At 46.0% G+C, this 22,117-nt stretch overlaps 1 protein-coding gene across 1 annotated transcript in view; it reads left to right on the top strand.

The window, feature by feature from the left end:
- The window catches only part of DPP6 (dipeptidyl peptidase like 6), a 426,206-nt gene that overhangs the window by 272,438 nt on the left and 131,651 nt on the right, over positions 1 to 22,117 (top strand). Inside the window, exons 4-5 of the mRNA XM_033098964.1 lie at positions 647 to 741; positions 8,244 to 8,318. Coding sequence (XP_032954855.1) covers positions 647 to 741; positions 8,244 to 8,318 — 170 coding nt within the window. The remainder of the gene's footprint in view (positions 1 to 646; positions 742 to 8,243; positions 8,319 to 22,117) is intronic.

Below are 22,117 nucleotides of genomic sequence, written 5' to 3'. Positions count from 1 at the left end.
TAAGTGGTTGATTAGTTTTCTAAGGGGATATTCGAAATCTCGGTCGATTATACAAAGGACCAGTGTCACTGAGGATTCAAATATATTTGTGACAGCAAAACTGCCAGTTCCTCCAGGAATGGCAAAGGGAGTCTGTGAACAAAATGAAAACAATTCTGCAAGATATGGAGGTAGATAGATAGATGCATAGATAGATAGATAGATAGATAGATAGATAGATAGATAGATAGATAGATAGATAGATAGATAGACAGACAGATAGACGGACAGATTTTGCCCCAAAATTTCAGATATAAGACATTCGTCCCTTTCTCTTCTAACCCTTATGGGAGCAGGTTCTTAATCTGCTCCCAGTGTCCACTCTGTGTGTGCTACTCAAGAAAGGTCTAGAATATTCTAAAGATGTTGTGAGTGTATGTCCTTGAGCTTTATATGTCAGTGTATAGAACAGGAGATAAGATTCAGAGAGAAGCTTCCCAAGAGGTTAAAGGAGCTGAATATATTTCACCACATTTAAAGGACCCTTTGATGAAATGCAGGGCATGTTTTTTTCAGAAGTAGTCCCTTCATTTTTGCATAAATGTCCTTCAAAGACTTCTGAGCTCGTTCACATTTCATGCTTCTCTTTTTATTTCCTCTCTTGTAGATAAAGAATTCATCTACAGAGAACAGAAAGGAAGTGTGATACTGCGGAATGTTGAAACAAATACTTCCACGGTGTTAATAGAAGGCAAAAAACTTGTAAGTACTCCCTTTAATGACGGGGATAATTTCAATGTTCACTTCTCTAAGTCAATAAAGCAGAAAATGACTTTGGGTTTCAACTCTCCGTAGAGCCAAGTAGAGGCAATGAACTTGTAACACTACAGGCTGAGCAATGACAGATAATATGAAACAGAAACCACACTAAGTTAATAAGATGAAAGCCCAGTCTCTTTCCGTGTTCGGGAAATTTCTGTACAGGTGCGGGAAGCAAATGTTGCAGATCATGAGTACCTGAAAGATCAAGCCCCAAGGCTTTACACGGTTTCTGGACAATTCCAGTAATGCGTGGGAAACGGTCTGGAGGACTTGCTTGGTCTCTATTGCATTCTTTTGTACACCTGAAACTACAAAAAAAATAACTCCTCATCTCCAGGCCCAGGGAATATTAACCTGGGCACTAACTGTACTTACTCTGATGACAGTAAGTGATGTTTTTGTTTGAAAGTGGCCACTGGATCCATAGGGATGTCACTGCTCTGCCATCTGGGAAAATCTGTTTTTTCCCGAAGATTCAAACAGCATTAAGACTGGGGGTTTGTGTACAGTTAAAGATGTTTACTAAAAACATCGACTGAAGTTCTGTGGCCAAAATCAATTTAAAGAGAGGTAGCTTTTTTATACATATAATGTATTCATGCTTGCTTTTAGAAGGAACACCTCTCCAGGTTAGGGAGGTGGCCACGTGCTGTCCAGTACACTGGGGAAGTGGAAGGAGGAAACGAAGGCAGATTCCAAATCAGAATGCTCACGACACACCTCTGGGGCGAGTCAGAAACTGAGAAATCCCAGAACTCTATAATCTGGGGACTAGGGTGGCTCCTGGTTTTACAGGTGGGGAGCCCAGAGTGAGTGAATGAGCTTCCTGGGGTTGGGCAGGTCGCAGGCAGGATGGCTCCATTTTTGTGCCTGCCACCCCATCCCCGGACGTGTACAAATGCTTCTCCACCTTCCTTTCCCTCCTCAATCACATTTCACTCGCTGTTTAAATACTTTGTGTTCCTTTTTGGTGTGGCAATGGCTTTTTCTTTAAAAATAAAACTTGGGTGAGGTTTAGGATCGGATGGACCCTGCCGTCTGGAGAGACTGCTTGCTGGAGGCAGGTAGGCCCAGCAAGATGGCATTATGGCGTAGTTCCCAGAACGATCGCTTCAAAGCATTCAACTGTAGTCTGCAAAGTAAAACCCAGACACAATGAAAGTGCCTGCATTTTTGCATTTAAAAAAAAAAATCATCCTTGATAGAATTACCCCTCGGCGAAAATCGGATTCAGCCCACTTAAAAATACTGAAGTTGCAGAAATGGTTTTCCAATATTAATCGAGAGGAGAAAATGATCAGACTGTGGCCGAGGGTAAGTGCCTTTTAATGTCGGAACGTTATCAGCGTTTCCTGGGAGGATGACAGCTTGGTGAACGCATGGCGCTGTGCATACAGCTGCACTTAGCCAGGAAATACGAGACTAGGGGCTGCCTTCGCTTTCTCTGATCAATAGCGATGACAGATCATATATTCTAACCAAAGTCGTGCTCGCCAAGTAATAAGGCAACTTCACAAACCGCGTCAGGCAAAGCAGAAAGGAGGACCTCGTCTTGCAAACCGGCAGCCTTGTTCTTAAAACGTCCTGTAGTCACTCACAGTACAGACATTTATTAAGCACCCAATGTGTACCGTCTGGGCAATACTATTGACGATCACGTCGCGTTTATTCTGGTCTCAAAGCTGCATTTATGCGCCCCCATAAACAGACCTCAAAAGGTGGCCCAAGAGCAAGTGTCTTTTAGGGGCCTGCATTGTCATCTAGAACATCAGAGCTCTGGACTGACGTTCTGCCGGGCCACGCTGTCCTGCCAACTTCTGGCAACTCCTCCCACCAGCCTCGAGCGTGACTCTGCTGCGGGACCCAGCCATGGAATGTCTGTCTCCTCTCTTCTTCATGAGAAAGTGTCGAGGGAAAGAAGCATGGTGTCGTGAAGGGCCCCCTGCCCCCGGGGAGGGTGACAGCACTGGCTCTTCAGCATAGCGTTCTGTCTTCTTACCTCTCTGATGACGCCCCAGGTGGCCTCTTCTGATTTGAAGTCCAGAAGCTTTCAGATTATTGAAAGGCAGTCTCGGGAAAAGAGCTGTGTGTACACGTGAGGCCCGCTGCAGTGGGCCAGTAAAACACCCTGAAACCAGGGGCAGGGGAACAAAGCCATCAATGTGGTGACCAGCAGAATTTTAGAATTTTCCCTACAACCTTGACCTCTAACCTCAGTCTTTTCCCCTGGCCGCTACGAAAGCCATTTCCCACACAAGGTCACGTGAGGGGATCCAAGCCCGTTGCCTTCAGCTTCCTCTTGGCTGCTGGGCTTCCAAGACCGGCTCTTTCCTGGAATGGAGCAATGGAAGGGATGCAAATGAATGCAGGAGGGTGTGATCTGGGGCCTGCCCCCCAAGTGTGATCTGCGCCCTGCTCAGTAGGGACAGGACCTCGGCGGTTGTGTACGCGCTGTGCACCCGCCTACCTCTCAGGACTGTTGTGAGGTCTGTGTGAGCATTCGCAGCCGGCTGCCATGTGGGCATAAGTCACCTGGGGTTCCAGAGTGGTAGGCGGGGCCAGAGCTGAACAGCTCAGGGGCTTCTAGCAGGACACACAGGTGGCCCAGTCAGAGCAGTGGATGGCGGGGTCCCCACGGCCTGGATTGAGGCTCCTCCCCTGTAGGAGTTGGGGCTGGGCCGCTTCCAGAGCCAGGCGGGGCCTTCCTTCCAAGCCGGTTATTACAGCAAGGGACACTCTCAGATTTCTGCAAATAAAGAGAAAAGAAGAAAACAACCTAATTTTTGCTTGAATGACAGTGTTTGATATCCGAAGCATTCTGGGACATTATACGTTACTCTCATTTTTAAAATAATTTAAATGTCAAGCAAGGCGTTTTATTTTTATGCTCCTGTAAGACTCTCTTGTCCACAAATTAACAAATTATAAGAGGTCTTTGTTATATTATGTGTCCCATTTTTTTTCCCCTGTAAAATGAAACAATTAATACATCTCATGCTCAAATTGGGTCTTTGGATGTTTGAACAATAGCTGTCTGGTTCCTGAAAAGTCTCATGAATCTTTTCTCCACTGAGTGGAATACGACTCCTTTCTTCCCTCCCTTCCTCTCTCGAGCGTCACTCTTCTGCGGGACTCTCTCCCTGTCTCCTTCCTTCCTTCCTTCCTTCCTTCCTTCCTTCCTTCCTGCCTTCCTTCCTCTCTCCTTCCCTCTCATTCTATCTGTCTCTCTGTCTCTCTGTCTCTCTCTCTCTCTCTCTCTCTCTCTCTCTTTCCAGTAGAAGTACATTTAAAATGGACTACATACATTCTGCTAACCTCTAACCTCAACTAGATTTCACAAGGACTGTAATTCTTACAGGGACTTAGCATCATTTCTCCAATTCTTCCAAAACAAAATTCTCACAAGGGTGAAGTGTTTAGCTTTTGCTTGAGAATTAGACATTTAAAGTCTAACAGTGGAATAGTCTCTGAAGATGACATCATTCAAACCCTTCTTTTCTCAGATGAGGAAACCAAGAAGGCCCACAAGCAAAACTTTGGCCGGATGTTCACGTATAGGGCTGTTGACCTCACAGACCCGTTCAGAATATCCACAGTATTGACCTGTGATATTGATACTTTTATGCCCCTTTTATTGATAATACCAGTGGTGACAGGAAGTGGTAAGACTGATACAGTCATTCATCACGTCGTTCTAATTGGCCCAGGGGTTTGGACAGCAACTTAGCAAGACATTCAAGATTAGCAAAAATATTTATGCATTTTGACTCGCTCTAGGGACTTTTTCATACGTAAATAATCTAAAAAGTTTTTTTAAAAAAACCTAAAGCTAGAGAAATAAGATAAGGAAATAAAAGTAGATGACATGTGATGTAGCTATTAAAATACTAGTTATGAAAGCTATATAGTAATATTAAAAAGTTATGATGTTATATTAAATTAACCCAGAATGCAGTATTATCTGCACACTTTAATTAACTGTAAATATCGTCTATGTGTATTGAAAAGGTTGACAGTGAACATTGAACTATGAAAATAGTTCATCTTGGTGGGTGGTAAAATTTTGTATGTTATTTTCCAGTTTGGTGATTTCCATAATGGCGGTTTCAATGCCATTTAGTCAGTAATTGTAATCACATTTTTAAAAATTCAACCTCATGTTTCAAAGAGATTAGACTTCCTCCAATGATGAATATGTAAGAGAATTCCTGGAAATACTTAGAAGGGAAAACAAGTAAACTGAAAGAAAAAAAAAAAAAGACATCCTTTTGTTATGCTTATGTCAGTTTGTCTCACTTTTTGTGTCTGTATTTGTTGTAATTACTAATCTACTTGTTTTAATTATGTATTTAAAATCCTAAATTAGCATTTCAGTAAAGTCTTGTTTCTCTAGTTTATGACCTCCTTTGATTTTATATAATCATTAGACTGCAGAGTTTGAATTTTTATCTGTCTCTGAAAATTAATGAATTCTGCCTCCTCACAGAGATGGACATAATCACAAGGATTATTAGACCCCTTCCAGAATCAAGGAGAGAATGCTACAGGGCAAGTCCAGGACTGGGCTGAGATTAATACTTGCGACCACTTTTTTGTTTATTATACTTCATCCAATGTATTGGACTTTCACTGTTAACTTCACTTCATTCTACTTCATTTAATTTCCATCACATGCTTCATATGCTCACGTTCTCACGTTTGGAGGGGAAGAAGCCCACCTTCCTGGGCCTCCCGCCCCGTCTGTCCTCCCTAGAGCCCATGTGCGATGCCTTAGGTGTCCTCCCATCTGCTGCCCACCAGGTGGGAAACGGCCCGTAGGCTCTGTCCCATTTGCATTCCTGGGCTGACACTCCCCTGCCACCAGACCTACAACCAGCTCAGCGTCTAAGACCGGAGCAGGCGGCGTGTCCAGCAAGCTCTCCCGTCCGAGGCTGAGGGCACTTGGCACACATGTCAAACCGTGACAGAGAAGGAGCCGTGTTTCTGTCTGTAGGCCAGAGGGCAAACACTGACACCCACAATGCCCACTGCACTGTCCGTTTACCTCTCCGCATTGGTTTTTTGACAAATTCAAATACAGATTTCTGGCTTACCTTGAAAAGATGAAAGATCTGGCAGCAGAAAGGTCTCATGTTCTCACAGACGGCAAAACGTGGCCGGTGGAGCAGGTGGCAGCTGGTCGGTCCCCACAGTGGCCACATGTGCTGACTTCTAACCAGACTGACTTTGGAGTTTCAAACCCCCTTATTCCAGGAACCAAAATTTGGCATACAGCGTCAGCGTTGTGGCAAAATCCTGTAAAAAGCCATGGCACACACTATCCTTACGTCTGCATTTGTTTCTGCTCGTCCTCTTCGTCCCTGTGGGTTTGTTTCCCCTTATGTCTCAGGTGATCTCTTTCTTTTTTCTCCTTGTTTCTTTCTTTTCCTTATTTCTCTCTTCCTCCTCTCTTTTCGTACTTCCCTTATTTAAAAACAAGGGTTTTTTTAACTTATTTTTATTCCGATTTTTATTTCATAAGTTTTTCTGTTTTTAATTTTCTAAGTAGGTGAGTAGAATATTTTATACCTATGTCTGTAGCAGACCTGAAAAGATATTGGCCCCAAGCCCGCTGTTCTTTGTAGGTTAAGGGAGATCTGATGTAATTCTTTTTGTCGCACCTGGACTCTGTCATTTGACATTAAATGAATGTCTTCTCCAAGCAAGGCCCGGGCCTAGACAAGGTAGGGGAGTGGACACAAGGATTGATAAAATGCAGTTTTAATTTTTGGGTAGTTTTCAGTCTAGATCTAAAAGAAGTAACTGTTTCAATAAAATATGTGTATTCTGCAATAGAGGAACCGTATGCAATGAGAACAAGGTGACGAATGGAGAGGAAGAAAGACTTAAAAAAAAATCTTGATCAGAGGCTCCGTGACTTGTTGGACAACATAAGGTGGACGAATATACTTGCTAGTAAAGCCCCAGAAGGAGAAGAGGGCAAAGAAGGCAAAACAAACTTTTAAAGAAATAATGACTGCATTTATACCAAATTTGATACAGGAACTCAGTAAACTCTGAGCATAGAAACATAGAGAAAGCCACCCCAAAGCATATCATAAAGTTTTGAAAACCAGTGAAAAATAGAACCCAAAGGCAGCCAAAGGAAAGAGACACATTATCTATAGAAAAACAAACAGAAGAATGACGCAGACCCTTCCCCAGACACTGTGCAATCCAGAAGACAGTGGAGTGGGAGAAAAATAAAACTGTCAACCTAGAATTCTATATGCCGCAAAAAACATCTTTCAAAAATAAAATAAAGAACTTAAAAATCTTAGAGAAGTATTGGCCACGTACCTGCACATTGAGAAATTAGAATGAATTTCTTTAGAGTAAGAAAGTTTATACGTGGTGAAAAGTTGGGAGTACATAATAGAATGACAAGTGCTGAAATGATAAATATAGTCCACGTGTAAGTAGACTTTTGGTGGAAACTTATGTACAATGAATTAACTACTCCTGAGAAATACATCCATCTTTTTAAAAGAGGGTCCCTTAACTATGGTGAAGTATGTTCACGCCTCTTACGATAACCTCATCTAAGACTTCTGAACCTTTGCTCATACGCTAAACATTGACATAAAAAAACACAAACATATACACATAAAATCTTTGAAATGTGTTAAACTTTGTTGAGCGTGCGTACGCACAGGGGCAGAAATCTTACACACTTTGGAGTGGAAGACAAGGGCACTGTTAAGGGCAGATTTTCCTTATGGTCACACATTCATTGTGTCCACAAGCTCCCCTTACTACTCCTGGAGGAGGATTTGGGGATTAGTTTTAAAAAGCAAGACCCAATTATAAACCATCTGTGGTCTCTATATTAAACATAAAGTCATAGGTTAAAAGTGAGTGAGTGTAAAAAGGTGAACCATCCAAATACTAACCGACGGAAAGCTTGAATGGTCATGTTACCATCACCCAAAGTAGACCACAGAACGAGGACTATTACCAGAAATAAAAAGAAATACTTCATAATGACAAAGGAGTCTGTTTATTAAGAAGACATAAGAATCCTGAAGGTGTGCAACCAGCAATAGAGCTATAAGATTTGAAGCGTTGAGCAAAAGCAGAAATGGGCAAATCCGCAGTTGTAACTGGAGATTCCCACAAGCCTCTCTGAGTAATTGATATAATACGTAGGAAAAAAAGGTCAGTAAAGATACAGAAGTCTTTTGTTGAAATTGGAAAAACTACGAAGAAAATGTGCAAAAGCATCACTTAACTGAATGGTATTCAGTTAACAAAAAAAGGATATTGCCATTTTAACAGACTTAAGCAAGTTGGCTGCGTACTAATTTTGTTAGCAAATTTTGAAAACGGCACCAGCAAGCACAATTTCACAAGAGTCTGAGTTATGTGTAACTCTTTAAAATCCTTTCTTTTTTTCGTTTTAGGAATCACTAAGAGCCATCAGATATGAAATATCTCCAGATAAAGAATATGCTCTCTTTTCATATAACGTGGAACCCGTGAGTACCACTCTTTTTTGTCTATAGAAGAACTGTTCTCTGTTCTGATATCTTATTAAGTATTTTTCCTAGAACCTTTAATCTTAGTGATCTTTGAATCCTGAAATAGTGGGTTCTGGGATATTCTCTTTTTATGCCACACTGCCACCTAGGAGAGAGGAAAGGTATAAAAAATCCCTTTGGCAGAAAAAAGCTCACTCCTGTTAGGGGCTGTTGAATAGGATTTTCTTGGGGAGATGGTAAGAGTTGTGTCTTTCTAGAGATTTATCTTACCCTCTTGTGCAATTATTTTTCTTGCCATTTTCCCAATTGCATCATCAATTTTATCCTAAGAACAAAAAGCAACTGTCAGGGTCTCCCGAAACTAAAATGTTAATTATCTCCTAGCCATCATAGTATTCTAGAGCTCGGAGAGTTGAACTATCACTTTCATTATAGGAAACCCCTGTTTTCAGTGCTTCATACATGAGTCTCCCGTAAAATCTCACCAGAATTTTCTATAAAGTCTCATCCTGGTCTTTAGTGGCAGCCTAAGCTGAGTCTTTCTTAGTTGTTGGGTTGTTGTTGTTTTTTTTCTTTCTTTTAACATGCTCATATTTTAAATTTAATTTTGCCTCTTTAATTTTCAATGAGCCAAAAGGTGAAATTTATTTGTATGAGTGAAGCAGGTGTTCCGCTTATAAGAGATTTAGAAAGGTGCATTTGTGGAACTTTATTTTCTGGCAAATAAAATGCAGACCTCGCTGCCTTGCTAGTTCTTGTAAGGCTATTTCCACGAGAGTTTGTGAAGCTCCTGTGACAGTCAGGTCCCTGCCCTGTCACGCAGGTCGCAATAGCCCCGGGCAACTCAGAGACTCGTTCGGTTACGTCCTTTTGGGAACCCGGGCGATGGGTATGTGTGGAGGTACAAGTCCAATTCTAGAATTTTTCAAATTTCTTTTAAAAGCTATTTGACCACTGGATTCTTTATTGGAGATTTCAATTTTATTCCCCTCAATGTAGATCTTTGCAAAATTCTGTCTCTTCAGTTTTCCATTTTCTGTGTTTTTGCTTTGTTTTTTTTTTAGTGTCCATTATATAAAAGTTCTCATTTCCTCCACAAAGATTCTTGGGAACAACTGGTCATGTCTGTCTTTTTCATTGGGGAAAGGTAGCGACCTTGACATAGTAAAAGGAGACTTTTAGCCTTGGGACCCTACCTTACACTGGCTTCTCTGAGCTTCAAGCACGTGAGCCTGATGTGCAGGGATCGTAGAGGGTTTCGGCGCCTTTCCTACCCCGGACCTCTCCTCTAATCTCCAGGGCAGTGCTGACACAGCATGTTTATTGGATTGGTCGCCATCATGACCAACTTATTCTGGTGTCTTTGGGACCCTCTCTCAAGCCTCATGCACCTTGGAGCTGTCTGCCTGGGGGACTAAAAGAGGAAGAAGCATGTATCCCTCGGCTTCTGTCCTCCCCTGGTGAAGGGGGACGTCAGCAGCCCCACACTTGTAGGATGTGTATGTCTAAGCAGAGAGGCTCCAGGCGGAGGGCCCTGTCCCATCGCTCCGGAGTGAGGTGGGCTGAAACCTGTGTGTCATTCGACCCCCCTGGGCAGTGGCTGCAGTCGCGTGGGTTGTAAGGACCGAATGGGCAGTGAGAGAGAGTGACTCTGCCTGTTCAGTTAGGGAGCTTGGGGCAAAGACCAAGGCCCTGTGTTGAGGACAGGAAGAGGCACAGGAGAGATGCTGCAGTTTAATTTTGTAATATTCCTTGGGAACCACTTCCTCTCATTTATTCAGACGAGTTGCATGTTGCATCATTTCCCAGTTGTTTGCCGTAAACCAGTGTCATTGGCCAATTTTTACGTGGTCAGCCACTCCGACAAGGGAGGTCTTTTCATCCGCTGTCTGTCCCCACCCAGCCTTGGGGATCTCGCACAGGCCATCTTGTATACTTGGTGCTAACCAGATCCGTCGGGGGAAGCTTCCTCTCTCTGAACTTCTTAGCAGGGTTTGATAGCGGTCTAAGTGCTTGAAATTCCATCACCTACACAAAACGATAAAATTACGTCACAAAAGCATTAGATCTTATCCGTGAGACATCTTAGTAACATTCCATGTTTATTCTAGAAATGTGGGATCGTGCTCAATAGCATACTTTTCTTTCCTACTAAACTGCTCCAATGTTACTAAATCTAGAACGTGGCTAAGACCCTTGCACATCTACCCGTTAGCTGCTTTTGACTATGTCATCTCTGTTTTGTTGATGGTCTCAAAACTACCCTTTTAAAAAGTGTAAGAAATCGTCAGTTAGATTCAGGGAAGAACAAAGCCACGCACGTGCTGCCCGGCCTCCGACACACACACACACACTCAGACCTCCCTCCCCACTGCACAGCCTGCAGGCTGTTGCCCACCTGGCCTCCAGGACGGCCTTTCCAAAGTGCCAGTTGGTTTAGCCCGTTGCCCCGTTTGCATGTGTTCGGCTCCCTCTCCTCCTGCCAGCCTCCTTCATAACGCCCTTCAGGAAGAGGTCCGTGTTGGTTTGACAAGTCTCCATCTATCTGTGACGTACAGACCTGCTCCAAACCTCAGCACTTGTTATGCGAGACAACTGAAGGCCTGTTTGTCGAAGCCACTGCCCGTGTCACTTTCTGTACCTGCAGAGAAGTGAATCCCGAGTGACAACACGTGCTCTTTCCTCCACTCCGATCTCCTTGACCTTGTGTGGCAGGCGATCTCACCGGTGCAGAAATGTGCTTTCCCTACAGAAGCGTTCCCAGACGCCCCTGGCACCGCATGGAATTTAAGAAACTGCTTAACGTGCCCATGTCCCCTGTCACTGAGCAGGGAGCTGAACGATCGCTGTTTCTCTCTGCACCTGGCAGATAAGGAATGATCGGCAAATGTCGTTGGGATAAACAAAAGCAGGAATGAATGCCAGAGGAGAGGGAAAACGGGACCTGGTTCTGTAAACTCCTGTGGCCTTTGTCCCACCACAGAAGGGAGTGTGGTCGGCTGAGGGTTTGCGTCTGTCCACCCAGGTGGTGACTCGCTGCATTTTATCAGGGCCGCCCCTTCTGGACCAGCAGCACACTGCATGTGCTGAAGTGCGTTGTGTGCGTCCAGCTGGCCTCTCCCCTAAACCACAGGCCATCGGCTCTCCGTCATGTCTGACCGATGTGGTACACGGCTGCTTTGTTCCTGAATCGAACCACATGGACCACATGATTTGCCCCTGTAACTTGGAACCCTGTTTCTTTCTTGCATTCCTGCTGCTACGGCCTTCATCTAGACACTGGCTACCTCTTGTCGGGACCAGTCAGTACCACGGCTCCCTACCGCATCCTTCGCTGTGTGCAGCCCCCACAAGCTGTTGGGGTGAAGTTGCCTAACATGGCTCCAATCATGGCACTTACCTGCACGTAATGACTCCTGCGTGGAGATCACACGGGTTTCATTTCTCGATCCCTTTAGCCGAAACAACATCACAGAACTGCAGAGCTGAACGAGCTGAATGGAGCTTTGTAAGATGGACCATCCCCCACTTCACAGGTGGGGAAAGCAAAGCCTGGAGAGTTGAAGCTGACTCAGCCAGAGTCCTGTGACTCATTGGTGGTAAAGTCAAGGCCACAACCCCCCTTTTAATCCCAGGGCTGTGTCCCCCATTTCACTGCTTTGTGTGGACAGAAACAACTGAGACTGCAGGCTTGCGTGTGTGCAGGGCTGATCTGTTTCCAATATTCTGTGTGAGGAGCTGGCCAGACGCTTAAAGCGGAAGCCGAGAAGGAGGGTTGCAAAGAGCATGAGGCTTTGCAAACACGCACTGCCGTCCCTGGGCAGCTGTCATCCGCCGGGACGCGTGTGTGGTGGGGACGAGGCTTCAGTCAGTCTTTTTCCTCCAGTCACATCTGCTCTCCCAGATGACAACGCACAGCTGCAGTCAGGTCTCAGGTCAGGGGAGCGCAGGGCGAGAGTTCTTGCGGCATCTTCAGCGCTGGTGGGAAGTGACATGCTCTCACCCAGCTTAGTCAGTGCTGCTTCTCTTCTTCCTGCTTGATGCTGGTGTCCCCACAAGTGTGCCATGGCGGAGAGAGGGGTCTTACACCGGTTCAAATGACTTGTTCTACAAGATGGCAGTGATGGAATTCCTGAGACTATTTCAACTCGCCGTCACAGGGAGGATCTGGTTCTCCTGGGTTCCTTCGTGACGCCAGAGGGACATGTGATGCTGGTGCAGGAGGCCTTTCTCTGGGTCAACTGCACACCTGAGGTCTCCAGTCCTGTCCAGGAAACCTGTGTCCTCACGATTGTGCTGAGAAGTAGTCCCCGTCCTGGGTTTCTCAGTCCTGAGACTCTCTCACCTTCTTTATTAGCATGGGGTTTATTCCAGGGCATCATCCAACCACCTCAGACTCAGGACATTGTAATAACACCAGCTGAGTAAAAGAGGTAGCTTTTCTCTGGGAACGAAATATCCCTGGGCCTCAACAAATTAAAAATGTAGGTATTCCTAGAAAATTGTTTTCTAAATGAAACCAAATTTTAATTGTGAGTTTGAAATAACCGTGTGGACCTGATCTCTGCGTCTACAGCTCGTAATCGCGGTTTATTTATTGTCGTGTGGACTCTGACGCCCACCTGGTGACTTGGTGGACAAACGTTTTCTCCGTTAATGAGCACGAGGCTCGTTAAACTGATAGATTGGCCTGTTCTCACAGAGCCATTTGTCAGTGGAAACCAGAATCTCGATGCAGAAAACTGGCCGTGTGATTCAGTGTACCCAAATCTTTCTTCCAGCTGCCACCTGAGTATGTGTGTTCCCGGGTTTGCTGACTAGTTTTGTTTAATGTTTTGTTTCACTTTCGTTGACCGGTGGGGCTGGGTGGGACGTAAATGTCTGCTTTTGTTGTTGCTTAGCATGTCACTTAAGAATTTTAACGAGTCCCAGAATTTCTTCTACTTGTATTATTAACTGAATGGATATTAAGCGGGTGCCTTCTAACTCTCCCTTTCTTCCTTTCTCATCATGCGTGTGTGTGTCTGTGATCATTCTAACTTGTGCTGTGGTTTACACAACCAGAGAGCTCCATGACTCAGGGGTGCTGGCAGGTCTCTCTGTCACCGTACAGCACAACTCCCTGGGGAAGACATTTCCTCTCTCGTTATTCCTTGGTTCTGTTGACACAGAGTTCTTTCCCTGTAGACCTCCCTCTCCCAAGTGGAATGGTCCTGGTTGTCAGAGACTCCTTCTGTAGACTGATGGAAGTCGAAAGTTGAGAACTTCCCATCTGTCAAATCTCCTGCCTCTGTTGACACAGCAGTGGCCAATGAGACTTCCCGCAGTGATGAAAATGCTCTCTCTATGTGCTGGAAGGGCAGCTGCTCCATCCCCTCTGACCCTGCTTCATCACCACAGGTGCCCAGAATGAGCTTTTACTTTGCAGAAAGCTTTTTGATACAGGAAAGGAGCCATTGCTAGAGATGAGGGTTAAGACTCACAGTTGAACCAAATGATGGCAGCGGCCGAAAGTGATGACGATGAAGGAGAAGGCAGCAACGGCAAGGATGGTGACCAGCGCTGATTGTCATGGCGCCCACGTGTACGATAATCACGGCGGTGGTAACGGTCACAGAGAAGGAGGTACTGTCATTTTTCTCGGTGGCCTCTCTTTGGGAAGACAGCCTGAGATAATTAAAAGTCTGGAAGGAGACGGGAACAAAGGGCGTGTGGCAGATCGCATTGTGTGCCCTGCTGCATGCTGGGAGCGAAACTGCCCAGATTAAGGCCCTGCTGTTTCAACAGCATTTCCACTGTCTAAATATAAGCAGGCCCTGGTCCAGCAGAGGAGATAACAGCTGCCAGCTCAGAACCTGGCAGATCAGAACCAGATCAAACAGGAAAAGCAAATCCCTCTACCATTTAACCATGGGCCCAATTTCTGCACAAAACGATTCTGCTTGTGAATTAGGCAGCATTGTTCACAGCTGTCACCTACCGGAATTGCACTGACAACAATTTAGCTGCTAATAACATCATCAGCATGTGATACGTGTGGTCTACAGTCTTAAAGCAGCCTCCATATAGGCAGAAGAAGCGCGAGGCTCTCTTCAGAAGGAAATGTGCCATTTATTGGTCACCCAGGGGAAATTGCAGAAATGACGACCGGTCCCCTAATCTTCCAAGGCAGTAGGTTCTGATGGATTCTCATTCTTTCGTGAACCAAAGGATTACTCAAGGAGGCATGTTTATCCCATGGTTGTCCTAATATAGGTGATTCTTATGGACGGGAAATCCTGCTCAGGAAGGACAGCTCAGGGGAGTGTGGACGGAAGTTCTCACGTCGTACGAGCCTTCTACCAGCACTCAGCCATTCTGTAATGTGCTCAGGTGCTACTGCTGTTTGCAAACCGGCATGACAGATCACTGTGTGTGTGTGTGTGTGTGTGTGTGTGTGTGTCCCTTGCTAGACTCAAGCTCCATGGAGGTAGGGAGTATATCTTACTCATTATCGTCTCCTCTGTGTCTTGCCCCACCATGTAACCTAAGAAAATACTGATTGAATGAATGAATGAATGAATGAATGAATAGATGTTAGTGGGTTAATGAGTTTTAGGTGCAATAATTGTCCTTCTCACCCCAGGTCACCTCTGGCCAGAAGCTGCTTGTGACACTGAATTCCTGTAGTGTTTGCTGCCTCTGAGCCTGTGACATGTAATCATACCCACTCTTGCATTTGTATTTGGCTTCCTTAATACATGCGTCTGATTAAGGATTGGAGAGGAATACGAAGTATTGCTTCTGCCGTCACCTCTGCGCTCGCCTCACAGCACCGACCGCCATGCTGCCACGTAGGGAGCTCTCCGTGGTGAGGTTCAGTCGGACAAAACCGGGTGAAGAGGCTGTGTGGGTTCCAGTGGGGCTCTGCTCTGACGTGGACCAAACGGACATGGCCTGGCTGCACAGCCGGGCTTTCCCCGGGCGCAGTGTGGGAGACGTGAGTAGAGACCCGACCTGTGTGGACTGCTGAGACGGGGCTCCTGGACCCAGGTCCAGGGCAGGACGTGCTTACAAGGGCATCGCATTCGTATTTTGATCAACTTTGTGTTTTTTCGACCCCTCATTGAATAATTGATCTCTTGTGATGTTGAGGTCCAAGTTTTTATGGGATGTTGATGAATGTAAAAATAGCCTCGCGCTTTGGAATGTAACTAAATCAAAAAGGACGTAAGGTGTCCCCTAGGACCACTCCCTCGCTTCCCGTTGCCTCCCTCACCTCGCCCGCTCCATCACGCTCCTCCGGCCGCGTTCTCCCGCTGTTGCTGCCCTGCTTGTGTTCTTGTCTCCTTAGCTCCTCCCTCTCCTGCCCTCCCCCCGCCTCCGTCTCCTGTAGCGTCCTTCCCAAAGCCACCTGTGCCGGGGAGAGTCCTGGGCTCTCACCAGGTGGCCCCCTGAACTGCAGCTTTCTGACCTTGAGAACTCTTCGGGCCTGAATCACCCCACCCGCAAAGGGAGTGAATAGATCATTTAGTAAAGACCACCCACTGTGGGTTTATCAACTACAGGCTGCTTTCATGAGTGTGCGTCTAAGAGGGTGGTGCTGGCTGAATGAGCGATATTCCTTCCACGGTTACAGTGAGTTCAGAAGTCCCGGCGAGGTGGCCCTGGCCATCAGAGTGCAGAGGACGCCGATGACAAGGCCCTCCCTTGCTAAGTGCAGAAGCTCTTCTCGTCTTCTCTCAGTTCCTTCCGTGGAGGGGAGAGTAAGGCAGGCAGAGGCAGGGCGGCCTTGATTTGTAGCACTTCCCTTTAGCTTAGCATGCTAATAAGTTCTGGCACCCTGGTGGAGTTTGCACTTGGGAGCATATTTCTTTGTACATAAAAACCCTCATCTCACATTTTAGAACAGCGTGGGACTCACTTTTCCCAGAATCAGGTATTCATTTTAGTCATGGACAGGAAAGGGGGCATTTGACCCAAATTACGAAAATCATTCAAGTAAAACCGTTCCATTTTTTTCTCCGTGCTGACAGTGAAAAATGCCTTGAGTGTCTCCCACTAGCCCGGTGCTCCGCTGCTTGCTCACAGGAGTAGAGGGGGAGGGACTAACTCCTGCTTTGAGGAATTTGCCTTCTAGCTGTGGACGTGGAGCCTGGTCAGCGTTGGGCTGTGTTAATTGTGACAATACGCAAGCACAACGTTGAGAAAACCGTAAAGATGCCCATGACGTGTTTATACCCATGGTATATGAAGGTGTGAAGGACACAGAAAGCAAGAGAAAGCCTGGCATGCTATAGATTAATATGGGAGAAACTTCTAGAAAGAAAATGGATGTTGAGGCAGGCCTTGAAGGAATAGCTGAGGGGACTAGAGTGTCTGTGCCTATGCAGAGAACATTGAAGAAACCGTGTCAACCTTCCGGAGAGCCTGAGAGGCCCAACCCACAGATGTAGACAGAGGAGTCAAATCTGAGCATCTTGAGGAAAGGGATATCTTCCCGCTTCATTTGAGATAAAACCCACTTCTTCAGATTTTTTGAAAGCACGAGGCAGTATTCTTATGGGTCCATTTGTTTTTTTTAAGATCATTTAAAATACGAGGTTTGAAAAGACTGTGACTAAAGTATTTTTGGAGTTATTAGCTAATAATTGGCGGGAAGGTGATTATCTAATGAACTGGTCCACTGTCACGAAAGTCTGAAAGGAGTAAAGAAGCAGCCTAGGACTTCTCAGGACTCGGAGGCAGAGGGAAGACTATCTATAAAAGCCCTGAGGTGGGAAAACGGGGCTGTCAGGACGTCGAAGCTGCCGTGACAGGAGCACAGCGTGGGAAAGAGAGGAACAAAAGTGGGGTGCCCACCGCCCAGGCTCACCGCCCTGAGTGACCACCTCCAGAGTGCATCGGTTTGCTGGGGCTGCAGACACAGCCCCCAGGGAGTAGTCCAGACAGCAGAAATGCACCGGCCTCACTCGGCTCTGAAGGCTGCAAGCCCAAGGTCACGGTGCGGGCAGGGTTGGCTCCTTCTGAAGCCGTGAGCGAGACGCTGTCCCGGGCCTCTCTCCCAGCCTGTGGGGGTTTGCTGGCCATGGTTGGAGTCCCTTGGCTTGTAGAAGCACCCCCGTCCCTGCCTTCATTGTCACGTGGCGTCTCCCTCTGTGTGTGCCTGTCTGTGTCCACATTTCCCTTTGGGGGGACACCATCCATTGGATTAGGGCCCACCCACAAGACCTCATTTTAACTTGATGATTTCCGTCAAGTCCTTGCCCAAATAAAGTCACATTCTGAGGTCCTGGGGCGGGGTAAGACTCCAACAATATCATTTTAGGGGGGAACACAATTCAACCCATAACCAATAGTTAAGAAAAAATAGCCAATGTGGTCAATGTTTTCTGTTTAGACTTCTGTTAAAACAGTGAGATGTTTGTTTACTAAAATCAAGATAACTTATAGACCAATACTACCTATTAGTTTGTGAGCCTGTGCTTGCATTTCCCAAGCACACTTAAATTTCAAGTCCTGAATTTGATACCAAGAGACAGAGCTTATTCAACACTTCATTATAAGGTGGAAACCACTTCATAAGGTAAAAAAAGACGTTCCCGGATGGAAACATTCGAACAGTGAGCTTCTACATGTGAACTGTGCAGAACAAACGGTTTTTCGGGTTTTCATTCAGCTGATGTTATGTATTGCAGACCCTCCTGAGCCATGGCGCTGGCCCTGCTCCCATGTCATTGCCCAGTTTCCAACTGGCCACCCAAGTGCATTGTCAATTGTCACTGATTCCAACAGCCGAACAATGGTGCACAAGACTAGCGACATTCTAACTAGGTTGCAGCAGCTCTGACAGACAAAAGGCGGCCGTTATCCCCTGGAAACCAGGGAACACAATTCCCGCCCACTCTTGCCCAATCCGTCCTTGTGATCCAGGAAAGGAGCCTAACAGTAGGTCAGCGGCGCTGCTTTCTTCTTTGGGTTCTGGAATGAACTCTGCCACACTGTAACGGACATAGGCCAGTGCAGTCCGGATGCACCTGTTTGGCATTACCTGTCTTTAGGGACCCACCCACGAGACCACCCTGGTCGCGCTAACGATGGCGGCCACCATGGAGCCTGGATTAAAGGAGCGCCGTGGTGTCTGCTGTGACGAGGGGACTCTATTTGGGGTGGATTTTAGGTGCACACTGGACACTTCGGCGGTCGACTGCTGCCTGATCAAGTGTCGTAACAGTAATGACATGAATTTAGCGTGGAAGTAGGGGCTCTAAAATTGCTCGCTGGCTTGATTACTGATAAATGATAAATGCTGATTACTGATTCTGATAAATGATAAATTACTGATGACTGATAAATGTTGGTTATTCCTAAAATCATATTTTGTTTTTTCTACATACCATGCTTTCTCTTCATTGCCCAGGTTGCTCCCTATTGCATTTTTTCCTAGGGTTGATCAAATGTTCTTGGCAGCTGTTTTCTCTGCATCGTCTCTGGCCCCACTTCATGTGCTACTGCTGTCCAGCATTCCAGTTCCGTCTTGTGTAACCCTTCCCCAAAGAGTCACAACGATCACCATTGCTTCATACACCTGTTTGGCTTGCCCTACCTCCTTAGCCATTTCTTTGCTCTCTGTTGATAGCTGACCTCGTTTCTCCTTTCGCGGCTCAGTCTCCTTTCCTGGGCATCTCAGTGAATGTCTGTGATGATAAACTGCTTCGGTTTTTTTGTTTGGCCATCATCATATAGATAATAGCTTAGCTGAAATAATGGGTTTCTTTTTCTTCCATTTTTGAAGATGATAATCCATTTTCTTGGAGCCTCTATTGTTGCTGATAGAAATTCTGCATACGATCAAATCTTTGTTCTTCTGTAGGAAATCTTTTTTCCCTGATTGCTTTTCACTGTGATTTATATAAATGGAGATTTATTTTTATTTATGCTGCTCCTGACTAGTTATACTTCTTCACTTTGAGGCACCGTGTTTTAACTCTAAATGAATTCATACCATAGTCTCTTTATTCAGAGAAAATGTTTTTCTTATTTTCTTTCCTTCTAGAATGTCTTCTATATGTATGGCTTTCTTACTTTATTCTTACGTGTCTTTTAATGTTTATTTCTATCTCATTATCTCTCAATGCTATATGGTACACACTTTGCTCTAATCTGTATTCTAGTTCATTAATTTCATTTCAATTATGTTTAATCTGTTGCATAATGGGTCCATTAACTTTATATTTCAGTGGGTATATGTTTTGTACTATCTAGAAATACTGTGTGGTTCTTTAAAAACCTTTTGGGAGGAGGGTGAAGATTTTTTTTATTTACTCTGCTCATCTTCAGGATGGTTTATTTTTTATGATTTATAATTTTTCCCTGAGAGCTCTTCTCAAGCGAGAGTGGTTTAACTGTGTGCTCTCCGCTGTCAAGGTGACCCTACAGAGTGGTTTGCTGCTGCTGCTGCAGGAGTTCTAACGTCCCTGGACTGTGTTTGTGTTCATTTCTCTCTGGAGACTGCCTGACCAGTAGGTGGTGCAAATACGACTCCACATATACACAAGGCAAAGTTTCACTCCCACCCCACCCCACCTTATCCCACCCAGAGCTCTGGCGAGACAGAAAACTGGATTGCCCCTGCTTGGGGCTGGTAGATAGAGTTTTCTCGTCCCACTTTCAAGAGAAGCTAATCCATACGTGGATTTTTTAGGGGTCCACAGTTTCGGCTCATGACCACACTGAGGCCCAAGGTACCAACCCTGCCCCCAAGAGGGCATTCAAACCTCAGACCGGACCTAAGCCTGGATTCAGACCTGACGCCCCCATTACACTGCCCAGGCTGAAGCTGAACCTCGATGTTCTTATCACGAATTTTACCTTCACTTCCGGCCCCTGGAAATTTCCCTTATTTCCAGCTTGACGTATTTTCCATAAGCTTCATGCTGTTGTGTCTGTGTGTGTTTAAGGGAAGGGTATTCTCTGTCAGCTTTACCGACCATGCCTGGGGAGCCAGTGACGCCTCTGTTCTGTGCACTGTCCCTGTGAGCGAGCCCCCAGGTGACTTTCCTTGTCTGCTGCTGCTGCGATCGTACACATTTCCCACCGACGGTTTCCTGAAGCGGTCACATCCAGGATGCAAACTCTCAGGTCCGTGCACTAAGGGACTGACTCTCGAGCCAAATTCAGTGCTCTGGTTTGGTTCACGTGTACTTGGTTACTTCCCTGTACTTGTGACATATTGTCCTGTGCCCTGAAGTGCCTTTTGTGCATGTCTACTGCTTCTATAGTACACACACAGGCATACACACACACACACATGTGCACACATGCACTCACATGTACACACTTAGACATAAACACATGCATGCACTCACGTGTGTACACACATGCACACGTATGCTCACACGCACACATGCACTCACACGTACAGTTAGACACATGCACTCACACGTGTACTCACACATGCACATGTGTACTCACACATGCACACATGCACTCAGACATGCATACACATGCATGCATTCACACATGTGCACATGAACACATGCTCTCACACATGTATACACACATGTACATACTCACACACATGTAGCACACGGTGTGGCAGTCTGATCACAGTCAGTATAGAACACACCACCTCTGCTTCCAGGCACCAGTGTCCACCCGTCCTGGTCTTCCCAGGTCTTTGCTCCTTTACCTCCGGCCCACCTCCTAGGCTGTCCATGTAACGTATTGTAAGTCATGTGCTCCTTTTCTGGACTCAATCTATCTTCAGTACATCTGTTGGTTCCTTTCACCCCAGCATTCTTCCAGAATTTATTCTGCTTTCCACATTCTCTTTGGAAACCCAAGCACCGGTCTCGACCTTCTCTCCCATGTCAGACGCAGCCATGCACAGCTCGTCGGTCTAGTCACTCCCTGATTCCTTTGCTTACCAGACACTTACCGAGTGACTGCCATGCTGCGGGTGGTGCGTTAGATGCTGAGTGTGCCCTAGTGGGCAAAAGGACAGAGTCTTGCCCCCTGAAAGAGAAAGAACGCCCTGCCTCTACTTTACCGGCTCGTAATCCAGCCAAAGGGATGAGATTTCTGTTCACTCGTGTTAAGCAGCAAATTCTGAGTGTGAAATGAGTGGTGACCGTGTTCACTGCTGCACGTTAGAGGCAGCAAGAAGCATGGTGGCTGCACGTAATTCCAAATGGCCTCATCCAACAGAGAGACTCGAAATTCAGTGTCTGGCAAAAGAGGAGAATGATCCAGTCCTGAAATGCGGATGGGCAGGCATCCCACTGAGAAGGCGGGAATGAATGAGGACCGTGAGGTGCGAATACACCCAGGGTTGTGTGGGCAGACAAAGGACGGCTGCAGAAGTTGGGCTGCAAATGAATCTCCTGCCCCTGGGCGCTTCCAGCTTCTGACACTGAGTCTGTCATTTCTTGCCGGAAGTGTCTCCTGTGGAACTGGACTCTGCTGAGTTCTGCCTCGGCGCGTGGCTCCCAGCCAACCTGTGATCTCTGCATCAGTGTTACGTCACATTTTGTATTGAACCCCAAGTAACGTCTGTTCTGTGTGTGTTTATATCCTCTTTGTGCTCGTGTGTCCGTGTGTGCGCAAATGCGTGAACCTGCTTCCATTTGCCATGCTCTGGAAAATTCTATTAGGTTCTATTAGGTTCTCTTCTTTCCAGAGTCCACACTGATTTTTCACTCTTCCCCACCCGTCTGACATGTCCTTTCATAAACCCTGGCAGTTTGTGTGGCATTGGGCTTTTTCTTACTGAACTGTCATTCCCAACTCCCAGCCTCTCACCTCCATCAGAAATT

Source organism: Rhinolophus ferrumequinum, chromosome 26 (genome assembly GCF_004115265.2).
Source record: "Rhinolophus ferrumequinum isolate MPI-CBG mRhiFer1 chromosome 26, mRhiFer1_v1.p, whole genome shotgun sequence".
In the NCBI taxonomy this organism is placed as follows: domain Eukaryota; kingdom Metazoa; phylum Chordata; class Mammalia; order Chiroptera; family Rhinolophidae; genus Rhinolophus; species Rhinolophus ferrumequinum.
The sequence above is the reverse complement of the archived record's forward strand: the minus strand, read 5'-3'. Positions and strand labels throughout refer to the sequence as shown.